Genomic DNA, 16,508 nt, shown 5'->3' with positions numbered 1-16,508 from the left:
CCGATGAAGCGGGCGCCTCTCCATCCATTTTCATCTTGATGAGACTACTGGGCGCGGCGCTCATTTCTGGAAACCCCATAGATTATAAATGTAACAATGGCAGGACACCTGATTTCCCGCTCCGATTTATAGCAGGGATAACAATTCCCCTATCTGCCGATCGGGGTGAGTGCCACCGATCAGCAGCTCCCACATATCCACCGAATAGGTGATAACTAGTGATGATGACCGACCGTGCTGGGATAAGGTGCTATCCGAGCAAGCTCGGGCACTAACAGAGTGTCTATGGTGTGCTCGGATAATAGGTTCGAGTACCCGCGGCTGCATGTCTCAGCTGTTCAAAAGCCGCAACACATGGAGGGATTGCCTGTTTGTTAGCGAGACATGCAGCCGCGGGGACTCGAACTTAGTATTCAAACATACCAAAGATACTCTGTATTTGGATAACACCTTCTCCGAGCATGTTCGCTCAACACCACCTTAAAAGAAAAACTTTTCGAAGCAGTGAAATTAACACATGTTCTAAAATTAACGTATTATAGACCCTGCTTAAGGGGATGGACATGGAGGCTACCATCTGTGATCCTTTGCTACATGAAGAGACCGCAGTTCTTTTTTTAGCACTGTGATTTCTTCACGGCCACAGCATGGCACCATTATTCTCAGGATCGGTGGGGTGTCAGTGGTTCAGAAAGTGATGCCATCCTAATATTATACCATAACTTTAAGGGCTCGCTCACACGAGCATATACATCGGACGAGTGCACTCTGATATTTTATTGGATAGTACTCGAACCAATGATATTCTATGAGACATTGCTGATTAGCTTTTTTTTTTTCTCATACCTATTCAGCATGAGAAAAGAAATTACTGCATGCTGTATGCAGTGCGAATCAGATGGCACTCACCCTTTCAAGTCTATAGGTGAGGGGAAATCATGGGGACTGCACTCGGATGTCATCCGAGTGCTGTCCGATTTCTGCAGACCCACTCAATGAAGAAGAAGGAGAAAATTTGTTCTCCATCTTCTGTGCACTGACACCATCAAAGTTTGAGATGAGTGGCATTAACATAATTGATCCAATTCCCTCGCATGAGATAATCTAAGCTCCTGTGACCCTGGCCTAAGAGTGGGAAGACCTCTCTAAATAGGCTTATTTTACTAGAAAAAAAAATCCAGAAAATCACATTGTCTGTTTTTTTTTCATTTTATTTGCATATTATGGTGGAAAATAAGTATTTGGTCAGAAACAAGCAATCAAGATTTCTGGCTCTCACAGACCTGTAACTTCTTCTTTAAGAGTCTCCTCTTTCCTCCACTCATTACCTGTAGTAATGGCACCTGTTTAAACTTGTTATCAGTATAAAAAGACACCTGTGCACACCCTCAAACAGTCTGACTCCAAACTCCACTATGGTGAAGACCAAAGAGCTGTCAAAGGACACCAGAAACAAAATTGTAGCCCTGCACCAGGCTGGGAAGACTGAATCTGCAATAGCCAACCAGCTTGGAGTGAAGAAATCAACTGTGGGAGCAATAATTAGAAAATGGAAGACATACAAGACCACTGATAATCTCCCTCGATCTGGTGCTCCACGCAAAATCCCACCCCGTGGGGTCAGAATGATCACAAGAACGGTGAGCAAAAATCCCAGAACCACGCGGGGGGACCTAGTGAATGAACTGCAGAGAGCTGGGACCAATGTAACAAGGCCTACCATAAGTAACACACTACGCCACCATGGACTCAGATCCTGCAGTGCCAGACGTGTCCCACTGCTTAAGCCTGTACATGTCCGGGCCCGTCTGGAGTTTGCTAGAGAGCATTTGGATGATCCAGAGGAGTTTTGGGAGAATGTCCTATGGTCTGATGAAACCAAACTGGAACTGTTTGGTAGAAACACAACTTGTCGTGTTTGGAGGAAAAAGAATACTGAGTTGCATCCATCAAACACCATACCTACTGTAAAGCATGGTGTTGGAAACATCATGCTTTGGGGCTCTTTCTCTGCAAAGGTGCCAGGACGACTGATCCGGGTACATGAAAGAATGAATGGGGCCATGTATCATGAGATTTTGAGTGCAAACCTCCTTCCATCAGCAAGGGCATTGATGATGAAACGTGGCTGGGTCTTTCAACATGACAATGATCCAAAGCACACCGCCAGGGCAACGAAGGAGTGGCTTCGTAAGAAGCATTTCAAGGTCCTGGAGTGGCCTAGCCAGTCTCCAGATCTCAACCCTATAGAAAACCTTTGGAGGGAGTTGAAAGTCCGTGTTGCCAAGCGAAAAGCCAAAAACATCACTGCTCTAGAGGAGATCTGCATGGAGGAATGGGCCAACATACCAACAACAGTGTGTGGCAACCTTGTGAAGACTTACAGAAAACATTTGACCTCTGTCATTGCCAACAAAGGATATATCACAAAGTATTGAGATGAAATTTTGTTTCTGACCAAATACTTATTTTCCACCATAATATGCAAATAAAATGAAAAAAAAACAGACAATGTGATTTTCTGGATTTTTTTTTCTCAGTTTGTCTCCCATAGTTGAGGTCTACCTATGATGTAAATTACAGACGCCTCTCATCTTTTTAAGTGGTGGAACTTGCACTATTGCTGACTGACTAAATACTTTTTTGCCCCACTGTATATATATGTAGAAGTAGTTATTTACTGAAAAATAAAAGTTTATCATCATAACAAACCTCAATGAGAAACACTAACCAGTAAACAAAGTAAGAGATGGACAAGAACAATGATATAAGCTATAGGGTGAGTATCAAAAAAAGTCTTAAATTGAAGGTTTACTCTTTAGCACCTTACACCTGGGGTCCTGGAGTCAAGCCCCCAACAAACTTCTTGTAGAGACTGGTCATGGTCGTCCACAAGTGCATACATGATGATATGGAAAAGGCTCATAGTAGTAGGACCCAGTTTTGTGCGATCTTGGCCTAGGACCCACACCAATTATTTCTTATGACAAGACGCTTAAAGGAGAATGTTCATTTATTAGATCCTTTAACCAAAAGTTTAGGTGTGATTATCCACAGTTCACATCCTGGAAGCAACAATGTAATAACACTTAGAGACATGTTTATGACTTGGCAAGAAAGAAGGAGCATAAGTGCATACATTGTATGGTTGATGTGCTCCTATGGATACAGTGTAAAGCCACCACATACCGTCACAATACAGTACCGTCTGGTTTGTGTCTGGGCTGCTGTGGACTAGCTGTGGATAGCAGATCTATTTATGTGCGGTTATCCCTATCCCGAACCTTCCGATGACTATGCACAAGTACGGTAGGCCGTCGCAAAAGAAGGTATCAGCATTGATCAATGCATAGCGGATTCTGTTTCAGTCTCTAACCCAAAAACCGGGTCTGCGGATGAGTCACCGGTTTCTAAGGTGATATGCAAATACTACCTTTGAAATGTCTCACACATCCGGGAGGTAGGGCACATTGGGATTAGCTAGCATTGAATGTATTAAAACAATTGATTTTTGTTCTCTGTGGTTGTTAATCAATCTGCAGACTAGTAGGAGATGGCTCTTTTAGCAAAGTTTATTTTTTTTGTTCTTTGCCCAATGGGGTGCGTAATAATGTTGGACTGATTAGTGCTGGTAACGATCCGGGATATGTTTTTTTTTAACCCTTACTATTGTCCTACATCGGTTAAAGATTAAGTTCTATCACATTCCCATTCATTCTGCATCAGCGACTTAATCAATGAAGTTCGCATTAAAAGACGCAATGGAGCAGACATCAGTAAAAACACAGGCATTGGCAAATCTGACTCGGTTTCCTCAAGAAACCCCCAAGCAGTGAATTAATCATTTAGAAACCCTATCAATGGCATTTAAGGAGGGGGCTGAGCCACTGGGGGTGCCAGACACACGGATCGTGAGCAAGAATATACACAACACTTTAAAGGGGAAGGAACGGGGATGGAGAGGAAGGGGGGGGTTCGGAATAATAACAACAAACGTCTTACATCTTCCTCCTCACAGTCGTGTCGTGGCTGGCTCTGATAAGAGGGTCTGCTTTCTTGCGGTGGTGGACGAGTGGTCGTTTTCCCACCGGTGTCCTCTTCTGCGTTCTGGCCACCCAAAAGGTGACTTGCCTCAGGTGGCATAGGGAAAGATCTGGAGGTGTTAATCTTCCCGGTTAATCTCTGATAGAACGAAGCCATAAGTCAATCCGTCAGCCACACAAGAAAAAAAAAAGCAAATCGAGAAGATGTCTTTTGACCCTTTTTTTTATTTGAAATCAATTTAAAAAAAAAACAAGCAAACAGGCCCCATAAAGATCGCAACGAGACCGATAAAGTGCGAAAAAAGCATCCGACAAAGACCATATGGGATGGCAACTAGCATTTAATAAGCAACGGACCACTGGGGCGAACAGCTTCCCAATCACTCTTCAGCCTGAGGTGTCCGATCAATCGGCTGTGGAGGCTGCATGCCAACAGTCCATAGAGGGGCAGAGTGAGAGGACTCGGAGAGACTCAACACATCATTCAGGGCACGTTGCCTCGTTCCCTTCTCCCTTTGTGTATATGGGGGGAGAGGGAGGAAGGGGGGGTTGCCAGTATTTTCCTGCTAGGGTTTTCACTAATCTTGAAGAGCAACAGCCACCTGATTGAAATGAAGCCGTGGAGTGTAGGAGATGAGGAGGGGTGGCTGTGTGGAGTGAGACAGAAGGAAGTAGGAGGGTGGGAGGCGTTCCAGAGAATAGCTGCATCCCCGGTCGCTCTCCGTGGTGCTGAGACCTATTTGCTAATTCTCACTGCATGTCTAGCGCTGGTTAACACTAGCGATGTAATAGAGCTCTGTTTTTCCATTCGTACAACTCGTCGCGATATCGCAATATAAATATGCATTTTTTTTACATAGGACTGCAGGTGAAACCTACTGCGTCTTACCTTAGCACAAATTTATCTCTTCCCTTCTCCCTCTTATCTCTCGTCCGCCTCTCATTTCCCTGTTTGCTTTTCTTTTTCCCTCTCTCGCTCAGAACAAACATGTTGCAGATGACTCTGACAGTGAAAGCAGCTGCATCGTCGTTAAAAGACCCAGAAATCGCAGACACGCCGAAAAAAAAGGAATAGAATAATTCTTAACGACGATGCATCCCCATAGAGAAAGCAAAAACGAGGTCGTTGATTCATGGAATAGAAAGTTTAGCAGCTGAACATGATTGAATAGGCGACACCTGGAAAGTCCAAATTAAAGCATCTGCTTAAAAAAAATAAAAATCTAACCAATCGTTTCAGGGAAATCATGAAACAGCACCCAGCTTTCCTAAACTCCTGCAGGGCAAATGCCTAGTTACTGATTAATAGGTTCCTCATCGCTCACCATTCAGCACTCAGGAGAAGCCGGGTGTTAACTTTCCTACTCTTTTAGGAGGTGTTGTGGACTGATAACGTTCAGGAAATCATGATTGACTATGACGGTACTATTCCGACTGATTAGATGCTGCTATACCGGTATATCACAGTTCACAAGGAGTTAAAGGGATGTTCACATCTTATTCAATCATTATATCTATAGGATATCCCCATGATTCTGTAGGCTGTAAGCATGTGAGGTTGGGGTCCTCTCTCCTCCTGTACCAGGCTGTCAGTTGAAATACTTTATTTTTTTTAACTAATGGTGATTTAGGAATAAATTATAATAATCCAAAAATGTCTGATAAATGCGGGATTCCATTCTAGACGAAAGAATCAACCTTTTGCAGCGCTATTCTCTTCGCGTAACTTTGACGTTTACTTTTACTTAAAGGGGTATTCCTGTCTCCCAGATCCTATCCCAATATGTAGTAGCTGTAATAATAATAATATTAGCAAGTACCTCCAATTAGATATATAGTATAGTTTTTCTGATTCACTGTCTCTTTCTACTTGTGCAGGCATTGCAGGACCTTAGGCATCCTTGGTTACAACCACTAATGAAGTGATAGTTAAAGGGAATCTGTCTCCCATTTTTCGTGATATCATGTAAAGATATCATTCAATAGTGTGTCCCATAAGGATTCTATTAGAACTTTTGATTCCCCCTGACCACCTTTGATGCATAAATACCTTTTTTATCTCGGTTGAGATGTATGTAAATCGCCGCGGTCCGATCCGATGGGTGGGGCTTATTTGCCTTCTCCCCCCCTCATTGGCTTGCTGAACGTAATCTTCATCTGTGAATATTACAGATGCCGTAGTTTTCCACACTTGTAAATTAAAAAAGGCCTCTGGCGCTTGCGCAGTATGGCTTCCCCAGCACTGCGCGGGGCTTTACTATGCATCCGGCAGCCAGGAAGTGTGTCCTGCATGTGAAGACTTCCGGGGCATAGACGTGCTGAAAAATACCGGTGCATGCGCAGTACCGATTAAGAAGCCACTGCCAAAGGTGTCTGGCAGCAGCTTACTCCTTCTCTCCATTGAAAACACATTCACGCATGTATAAGTGGAGCTCAGTAGGAATAGTCGTCAGCCATTGAAGGTGAATGGCTATCTTCGTTGTAATTGCTACTACTGCATTCTTTAATGTGGATTCAGATAGTGTTAGACATCGGATTTTTGTCACTGCACAGCAAGAATCCCGAGCCTTACTTACAACGGTCTCCCATTCCTCTCCAGCAGCAGAGGACATTGGTCAGCAAACTCATCAGTCCAGGCGGAGTGCCCAGACCAGCTCCATGGGTTTGCTTGCTGCTGCCACCTCTGGCACATCTATGGCAATCTTGCTGCTCAGATTGCCATGTCAGGCCACTGAGCATGCCCATGGAGTGATCTCCCATTGGAGATCAAAGGTCATGTGCTCAGGTCCTGCTCATGTTCGGATTGGCCCATCCGAGAAGCCAGGAAGGTCCCGGACGCGGCTATAAAAGGTTCACATGATTGCTCAGCCATGTGCTAGCATAAGACTGTATTTACAGACTATGTGGAGTGAGTGAGGTATGCACGTATGAATGTCTCTGGTGAATGACTCATTAAGAAACCCCTACCCTTGGTACGCATGTGTTGTGCAGCCTAGCCTGCTAGCGCCCAGGCTTAGGTGTAGGTAGGATAGAGGTTGAGTCAGGCATCAGCCCTCACCAGGGACTCGGCATGCCTCAGTGCATGTGCTCCACTTCATAGCCAGCGTCTGTAGCGGCGCTCGCGGCAGCGACGCCGAGCGCTCAATGGGCCTAGAAGGACTCTAACCACGTGTCCTTTGGGTAGAGTTCTGTGGCCGTACACTGTGCGCTCTTTTGGCCGGGCTCTGTGAGCTAAACAGGCTCCGGCATCTACGTTCAGCGGTTGTGCGACTCTGTGCATTAACAGAGTTCGCACCTGTTCACATTGGGTGACGTAACCCACGTGTGACTGTTTTTACGCCACTCTATTCTTCCGCCATTACCTAGCAGCAGTGTACCACCTCTGCACGGTGGATCCTGGGCTGCGAACGCACCTACTATTATTTTATATTTTGGTGCGTTCCGCCAGCCCTAACATTATCCTAGTGCCAGGGTCTGGCTAGTAATGGCGGACGAACAGCGACTGCTGCAGTACATCCGGCAGCTGCAGGGCAGGTTGGCGGCTCTCGAGCGCCCAGCCTCAGCTGCGGATGTTACTGCGGTCGCTGTTCAGGCAGCCACAGAGGCTGTCTCCCGTGTGACCACTGCCATCCCTGCCCCGACTTGGTCCCACCTCCCACTGCCCGAGAAGTTCTCGGGTGATAGTGCCTCTTGTAGGGGTTTCGTGAGCCAGTGCTCGATACAGCTGGAGCTGCTGGCAGCACGATTCCCTCCGAGCGGGCCAAAGTGGGATTTATTATCTCCCTCTTGTCAGGCAGGGCTTTGGAGTGGACCTCACCGCTGTGGGAGCGTGGTGATCATGTGGTGCAGAGTGCCTCTTGGTTCCTGGACACTCTGAAGCATGTCTTCCTGGGACCGCGAGTCACCCATGACACCGCGCTCCGGCTGCTGGCATTGTCACAGGGTTCGTCCATGGTCAGCCACTTTGCCATTCAGTTCCAGACGCTGGCCTCGGAGTTAAAGTGGCCAGATAAGGTCCTCATTCCGGCATTCTGCAGAGGTTTGACTGGCCATGTGAAGGACGCTCTGGCCACCAGGGAGATTCCTGCTACACTGGAGGAGCTTATCACAGTCTCCACCCGTATGGACCTTCGCTTTGCCGAGCGAAGGTTAGAGCGGACCCAGTGTAGGCAGAGGTTTAGGTTGGCACCCAGCTTTGCTAAACCTCTGGAATCTCCCGATCGGGCGTCTGAGCGTAAGGGGGCTTCCCGTGACGGATCCAGGCCCCGGACCGCTCGAGCCCCTGTGATCTGTCATGGTTGCCGGCAGTCCGGTCACTTTGCCAACCAGTGCCCATAGCGGCTGGGAAGACGCTCGCCCCTAGTGACCGTAGGAGGTGGCTCACTAGAATCCGCGGTGTTTTCCTCCAAGTTGTCCTTTAAGGGGACACTTGGGTTTGGTTCTTCCACTCTGGCGGTGGAGGTTTGCGTGGATTCCGGAGCAGAGGGCAATTTTATGTCATCAGCCTTTGCTCAATGGCACGCTATACCCCTGGTTATGATGTCTACACCAGTCACCGTCAGAGTGGTGAACGGCGCCACTCTACCCTCACAGATAACCCACCAGACCGCCCCCTTGTTACTCTCAGTGGCTCCATCTCATCAGGAGACGATATCCCTCCTCATCATGCCCGAAGGTATTGACCAGGTACTTCTAGGGGTCCCCTGGTTGCGGTACCACTCCCCCCATATAGAGTGGTCCTCAGGGAGGATTATTGGGTGGAGTAAATCATGTGAGAGTAGATGTCTGAGGGAGTGCGTTCAGGTTGCCTCCCCCGAGGTTCCCGCAGATCTCTCCTCGCTCCCCAAACACTTATGACAGTATGCGGATGTGTTCTCCAAAAAGGCGGCAGAGATCCTTCCACCGCATCACCCTATGACTGTCCTATTGACCTCTTGCCTGGGGCTGAGCCTCCCCAGGGTCGAGTCTATCCCCTATCTCTCCTGGAGACAGAGGCCATGTCTCAATACATTAGGGAGAATCTGGCAAGAGGATTCATTAGGAAGTCAGTGTCACCAGCGGGGGCAGGATTCTTCTTCGTCCAGAAGAAGAGTGGGGAACTACGCCCTTGCATTGATTACAGGGGTCTTAATGCCATCACCGTTAAGAATAAGTATCCTCTGCCCCTGATATTAGAGCTGTTTGATAGGCTACGGGGAGCGAGGGTGTTTTCCAAACTTGATCTGCGGGGGACTTACAACCTGATTCGCATCCGTGATGGGGACGAATGGAAGATGGCATTTAACACCAGGGATGGGCACTATGAATACCTGGTGATGCCCTTCGGCCTCTGTAATGCCCCGGCCGTCTACCAAGACTTTGTGAATGATATCTTCCGGGATATGCTTACCACCTCGGTTGTAGTCTATCTGGATGATATTCTCATCTACTCGCCAGATATTGACTCTCACCGGAGAGATGTTTGCAAAGTTTTCGATCGCCTGCGGGCAAACTCCCTCTATGCCAAGTTGGAGAAGTGTGTGTTTGAGCAGGAGTCCTTGCCTTTCATGGGCTATATCATCTCCGCCCGGGGATTGGCCATGGATCCTGCCAAGCTACAGGCCGTGATGGATTGGCAGGAACCTCATTCTCTCAAAGCGGTGCAGCGCTTTATGGGGTTCATAAATTACTATCGCCAATTCATCCCCCACTTCTCGACTTTGGTAGCACCCTTGGTAGCCCTCACCAAGAAGGGTGCAAACCCCAAGTTGTGGTTGGAACCGGTCTCCAAGGCCTTCTCCTCCATTAAGTCCCATTTCGCTAGCGCTCCCTTTCTACATCGCCCCGATGTAGATAAGCCCTTCATTCTGGAAGTAGATGCCTCTTCCATCGGTGCTGGAGCGGTCCTGTTCCAGAAGGACTCGCAAGGTCAGAAGCACCCATGCTTCTTCTTCTCCAAGACCTTCACACCGGCGGAGAGGAATTATTCCATCGGGGACAGGGAGTTGCTAGCAATAAAGTTAGCATTTTCAGAGTGGAGACACCTCCTGGAGGGGGCTCACCACCCATTCCAGGTGTTCACCGACCACAAGAATTTGGTCTATTTACAAACAGCCCAGCGGCTGAATTTTAGCCAGGCCAGATGGTCCTTGTTCCTCTCCTGTTTCCACTTCACCCTGCATTTTCTCTCTGGGGAGAAGAACGTCCGGGCCGATGGTCTCTCCCGCTCCGTGGTGTAATCGGAGGAGGAGCCTCGGCTGATAGTCCCATCTGAGAGCCTGAGGACCGTGGCTCTGGTTGCCCTCGAGTCTGTACCTCCAGGCAAGACTTTTGTCCCTGCCCATCTGCGACCGGAGGTCCTCTCTTGGGCTCATTCATCCAGGCTGGGTGGACATTTTGGGACCAAACGGACCTCTGAGCTTCTGGCGAGGACGTACTGGTGGCCGCATATGGCCCGTGACGTCAGTGAATATATACGGGCGTGCATCTCTTGCGCCCAGAATCGGCCCTCTCAGCAGCGGCCTGCTGGGTTACTCTACCCTCTGCCGGTTGCTGACAGGCCCTGGGAGATGGTCGGTATGGACTTTGTGGTGGGTCTGCCCAAGTCCAGTGGCAGCACCGTCATTTGGGTGGTCACCGATCATTTCTCCAAGATGGTGCATCTGGTACCACTCTCTCGGCTACCTTCAGCACGGGGCCTGGCAGCGTTGTTGTTAGGAGTCAGATTTCTGCCTCTCCTTTGCTGAAATCTAGATCCTCACATTCTGCAGTCTCCTGCTCTTCATCTGCTGTAGAGGAGACTGCAGAGGAGATTGCCTTGTGGCAACTCTCTCCAGCGGCTAAGTCCTTTACTCCTGCATCTGAGCATGCTCATGGGACGAACTCCTATTGGAGTTCGGGAGTCAGGTGTTCAGGTCCTGTGTCGGATCCTATTGGCTCCTCTTGGAGACCTGGAGATTTCCGGAAGGTCCCGTTCTCTATAAAAAGCGTGCATGTCTGTTCCGCCATGCGCTAGTATATTCATACTTGCTGCTGTATGTTTGTGGATGGATGCATGGACTGGTGAATGACTCATTTGAAACCCCCATTCCTTTGATACTACGTTTGTGAGAGTGATTGAGTTATTGCCAGCATCAGCGCCAGTGCGCCATTGCTCCATTGCCTCAGCAGCTTAGCGTCTGACATTGCGCCTGCGTTATCAGCGGTGTCACTGGGCGGCACCTTCCACGCCGTGCTGCAGTAGCAGCTTATTTGCGCGTTTGCGGTTGCAACGCTGTGCACACTTGTTTTCACGGTAGGTCTCTTCGGGTGTAGTGCGGTTTTATTTAACTACTCCGGTGACCGTCTACCGTGTGTGTGCCGCTGAGTACCTGTGCTGCTAACAGGCTCAGCGTACTTTGTTCATTAAGTTATTTCAGCTGCTCTGTGCCTAGAACAGAGACTGCTATGTGCACCTGGATGATATTGAACCCTGTGCACATTACCGCCAGATTGCTCTGTCGTCACCTAGCTGCGGGTTTTCCATCCTCTGCACGGTAGACCCCGAGTGGCGAATGCACTTTATTTATATTTTTATTTAGTGTCTTCCGCCACTCCTAACATCCAACTTATGCAGTGCATACGGCAGCTGGAGAACCGTTTAGCCACTCTTGAGAAGGCTCTCGCCGCTGCACAAGCTACTGATGCTGCTGTACAGGCTCTAACTGATGCAGTAGCCCGTATGTCCGTGTCCAACTTTGCACCGGCAGTCACCCGCCTCCCGTTACCCGATAAGTTTTCCGGGGATGGCGCCTCCTGTAGGGGTTTCATCAGCCAGTGCTCAATCCACCTGGAGCTGCTAGCTGCGCAATTCCCTACGGAATGGGCCAAGGTGGCATTTGTTATTTCCCTACTGTCGGGCAAGGCCTTGGAATGGGCTACGCCTTTGTGGGAACGTGGTGACCCTGATATTCAGAACGCAGCACACCTGTTAATGGCCATCAAGCAGATTTTCCTCGGTCCACGGGTCACGCACGATACCTCTCTACAATTACTTGCCCTTACTCAGGGATCCCTCTCTGTCAGCCAGTACGCCGTCCATTTTCTGACACTGGCATCTGAGTTGGAATGGTCTGATAAGGCCCTTATCCCCGTTTTTTGGTGAGGGCTAGCGGAGCACGTCAAGGATGCTCTCTCTACTAGAGAGATCCCCACTAGCTTGGAGGATCTAATTTCTGTCTCCTCACGTATTGACCTCCATTTTTCGGAGCGCGGTATGGAGCGTGCTCACTCCAAGCGGAGAGCTAGTCCGGCTCTCAAATTTTTTGAGCCTCTTGAGCTGCCTGAGCCAGAGGTTCTACCCCCAGGGCCCATGGAGGTGTCTTGTACCAGTTTTAATACAGCTCCGGCTCAAGTGTCCATTTGCGGTTGTCATCATGTGTGTGCTGCTTCTCAGGAAGTCAGCTCCCACAATGGTCGGACTCTGAGCCGGTCAACGAGACCTTTGTCCCTCCTCATCTTAGGGCTCAGATCCTCGCCTGGGCGCACGCGTCCAATGCGCACAACCATCGGGGCTATATGCAAAACAAGAAAGTAATTGGCCGGTACGTATTGGTGGCCCCACAGGGCTCGGGACATCAAAAAATTTATTCAGGCCTGCGCCTCTTGTGCTCAGGATAGCATTCCTAGGCGGAGAGTGGTGACGACCGCCAACTCTCGGCGGCACTCTGTTGCATCGCCCGCTCCCGCTATCTCCCAGGTGTCCCTTCTGAAACCTGGTGACCTTGCCTCCACTGCGCCTTCCATGTGTCCTGGTTTACTGTATCACCTACCAGGACACCAAGCTCGCCTTTGGGCGAGTTTGAGCCCTATGCCACCGTAGGGCACGGGCTGATGGTCCGGAAGGCTCAGGGAGGGGGGGCCCTAGGAGGGGGGGTAATGTTAGGAGTCAGATTTCTGCCTCTCCTTTGCTGAAATCTAGATCCTCACATTCTGCAGTCTCCTGCTCTTCATCTGCTGTAGAGGAGACTGCAGAGGAGATTGCCTTGCGGCAACTCTCTTCAGAGGCTAAGTCCTTTACTCCTGCATCTGAGCATGCTCATGGGACGAACTCCTATTGGAGTTCGGGAGTCAGGTGTTCAGGTCCTGTGTCGGATCCTATTGGCTCCTCTTGGAGACTTGGGGATTTCCGGAAAGTCCCGTTCTCTATAAAAAGCGCGCATGGCTGTTCCACCATGCGCTAGTATATTCATACTTGCTGCTGTCTGTTTGTGGATGGATGCATGGACTGGTGAATGACTCATTTGAAACCCCCATTCCTTTGATACTACGTTTGTGAGAGTGATTGAGTTATTGCCAGCATCAGCGCCAGAGTGCCATTGCTCCATTGCCTCAGCAGCTTAACGTCTGACATCGCGCCTGCGTTATCAGCGGTGTCACTGGGCGGCACCTTCCACGCCGTGCTGCAGTAGCACCTTATTTGCGCGTTTGCGGTTGCAACGCTATGCACACTTGTTTTCACGGTAGGTCTCTTCGGGTGTAGTGCGGTTTTATTTAACTACTCCGGTGACCGTCTACCGTGTGTGCCGCTGAGTACCTGTGCTGCTAACAGGCTCAGCGTACTTTGTTCATTAAGTTGTTTCAGCAGCTCTGTGCCTAGAACAGAGACTGCTAGGTGCACCTGGGTGATATTGAACCCTGTGCACATTACCACCAGATTGCTCTGTCGTCACCTAGCTGCGGGTTTTCCATCCTCCGCACGGTGGACCCCGAGTGGCGAAGGCACTTTATTTATATTTTTATTTAGTGTCTTCCGACACTCATAACAGTTGTTTATTAAACATGTTTTCCGCCTGCACGGCATGCCGGATAAGATTGTCAGCGACTGGGGTCCTTAGTTTGCATCTCGGTTTTGGAGAGAGCTCTGTTCTCTGCTCAGCATAGAGCTAAATCTCTCCTCGGCCTATCATCCCGAGACGAACGGGTTGGTTGAGAGAGCCAACCAGACCCTGGTGACATATCTGCGACATTTTGTCTCAGCCAGGCAGGATGATTGGGCACCCTTGCTGCCATGGGTGGAGTTCGCCTTGAACAACGCTGTGGCCGACTCCACCGGTCACACCCCATTCCTCTTAAATTACGGCCAGCATCCGCGCGTCCCCGTGCCCATGTCGTCCACCGACTGTAGGGTGTCAGACTGGGCGGTGGAGGCACATGACATTTGGGATCGCACGCAGGATGCTATCCGGGCCTCCAAGGAGATAATGAGATCCTCCGCTGACACTCACCGGCACCCGGCTCTGACCTTCGCTCCTGGCGACTTAGTGTGGCTCTCCGCTCGAAACATCAGGCTGCAGGTGGAATCCGCTAAGTTTTCACAGCGCTATATGGGCCCTTTCAAGGTCCTCGAGCAGATCAACCCTGTGGTCTACCGCCTGGCTCTTCCACCACACTTGGCTATCTCGGACACATTTCATGTGTCTCTCCTTAAGCCGGTGCACATGTCCCAGTTTTCTGAGCCATCTGCCGGGACATCAGACTTGTCGTCAGATGAGTTTGAGGTCAATGCCATCGTGGGATGCAAGATGATGCGGGGCAAAAAGTTTTACTTGGTGGATTGGAAGGGTCATGGTCCAGAGGCTCAGACCCGGTGGAGAACATCCACGCTCCTCTTCTCATTGCGGAATTTGAGTGGAGCTCGGGGGGGGGGTCCTAGGATGGGGGGTAATGTTAGGCGTCAGATTTCTTTCGCTGCACAGCAAGAATCCCGAGCCTTACTTCCAGCGATCTCCCATTCCTCTCCAGCCGCAGAGGAGGTTGCTCAGCAAACTCGTCAGTCCAGGCGCTCTACCCAGACCAGCTCCATGGGTTTGTTTGTTGCTGCCACCTCTGGCACATCTATGGCAATACATGCTGCTCAGCAGCATGATTCTCCAGGGACTAGGTCCCCATGTCAGGCCACTGAGCATGCCCGTGGAGTGATCTCACATTGGAGATCGAAGGTCACGTGCTCAGGTCCTGCTCGTGTTTGGATTGGCCCATCCGAGAAGCCAGGAAGGTCCGGAACACTCGCGGCTATAAAAGGTTCGCATGTCCGCTCGGCCATGCGCTAGGATAAGACTGTATTTACAGACTATGTGGAGTGAGTGAGGTATGCATGTATGAATGTCTCTGGTGAATGACTCATTAAGAAACCCCTACCCTCGGTATGCATGTGTTGTGCAGCCTAGCCTGCTAGTGCCCAGGCTTAGGTGTAGGTAGGACAGAGGTTGAGTCAGGCATCAGCCCTCACCAGGGACTCGGCACGCCTCAGTGCACATGCTCCACTTCATAGCCAGCATCTATAGCGGCGCTCTGTGGGCCTAGAAGGACTCTAACCCCGTGTCCTTGGGGTAGAGTTCTGTGGCCGTACACTGTGCGCTCTTTTGGCTGGGCTCTGTGAGCTAAACAGGCTCCGGCATCTACGTTCAGCAGTTGTGCGACTCTGTGCATTAACAGAGTTCGCACCTGTTCACATTGGGTGACGTAACCCACGTGTGACTGTTTTTACGCCGCTCTATTCTTCCGCCATTATCTAGCAGCAGTGTACCACCTCTGCATGGTGGACCCCGGGCTGTGAGCGCACCTACTATTTTTTTATAATTTGGTGCGTTCCGCCAGCCCTAACAGATAGAGTACTCATATATTTGTTAATAGCGAACTTTAGAATATTGTTTTTTTTACACCAAATGGGGAATATTTAATTAAACTGATGCACCTCTGAGTGGCATACCTCTATATAGCCTTATGTATTTTGGTTGCATTGTGTCCAAAATGGCTGCTCCTAACATGTGAAAAAGTTGGATTTTTCTTAAAAAAACGACACTCTGTGCATATGAAATGGCAAATATTATAGGGTAAATATTAAGTAAATATCACAATCACAAAAATAAGCCTAATAATATTGATAGCATGAGTAGCCTCAACTAGAGATGAGCCACTTTGCCTTTTTTAGGGTCGAGTCGGGTTTCATGAAACCCAACTTTCTCAAAAGTCGAGTCGAATGAAATCGGCCGACTATCGGGAAAAGTCGAAGGTCCGACTAAAACATGAAACCCAATGCAAGTCAATGGGGAAGCAAAGTCGGCAGGGCATGGAGGACAGTAAACACACCTACATGCCGGACCGCTTTTTTAAAGTGCGCAAAATCTCTCTCTCTCTCCGGACGCTGCACAGGTCATCTCATTGCCCACAGTGTACGTCCTTGCTCATTGGCTGAAAAAAAAGTCATGTGTAAGCATTCTGTGAAATCCAACTTTGGCGCTCGGGTCGCCGACCGCATGGCCGACCTCACGCTTTTGAATCTGACCGACCTGTTTCGCTCAACTCTAGCCTCAACTCAATGAGTCAGCCCAAATACCACAGAACTCTAAAAAATGGTTGAATAGTCTAAAGCTCTCACCTTTACTCAAATCTACATAAAAATCAATGAAGCCACAATTAAACAAACCATATCCACACCTATAATGC

The 16,508-nt window shown here is 49.3% G+C and overlaps 1 protein-coding gene across 2 annotated transcripts in view; it reads right to left on the bottom strand.

Moving 5' to 3' along the window:
- The window catches only part of DPP6 (dipeptidyl peptidase like 6), a 1,805,197-nt gene that overhangs the window by 1,375,760 nt on the left and 412,929 nt on the right, over nucleotides 1-16,508 (bottom strand). The window contains exon 1 of one of the 2 annotated variants that reach the window (XM_073581570.1): nucleotides 4,003-4,787. The exons of the other annotated variant lie outside the window; for it this stretch is intronic. Within the exon in view, the coding sequence (XP_073437671.1) occupies nucleotides 4,003-4,200 (198 nt within the window). The 5' untranslated portion in view covers nucleotides 4,201-4,787. Of the gene's footprint in view, nucleotides 1-4,002; nucleotides 4,788-16,508 lie in introns of those variants that run through there. 2 annotated transcript variants of the gene reach the window in all.

The sequence above is a fragment of the Dendrobates tinctorius genome, unplaced genomic scaffold (assembly GCF_039654945.1).
Source record: "Dendrobates tinctorius isolate UK_male_01 unplaced genomic scaffold, ASM3965494v1 ptg000070l, whole genome shotgun sequence".
In the NCBI taxonomy this organism is placed as follows: domain Eukaryota; kingdom Metazoa; phylum Chordata; class Amphibia; order Anura; family Dendrobatidae; genus Dendrobates; species Dendrobates tinctorius.
The sequence above is the reverse complement of the archived record's forward strand: the minus strand, read 5'-3'. Positions and strand labels throughout refer to the sequence as shown.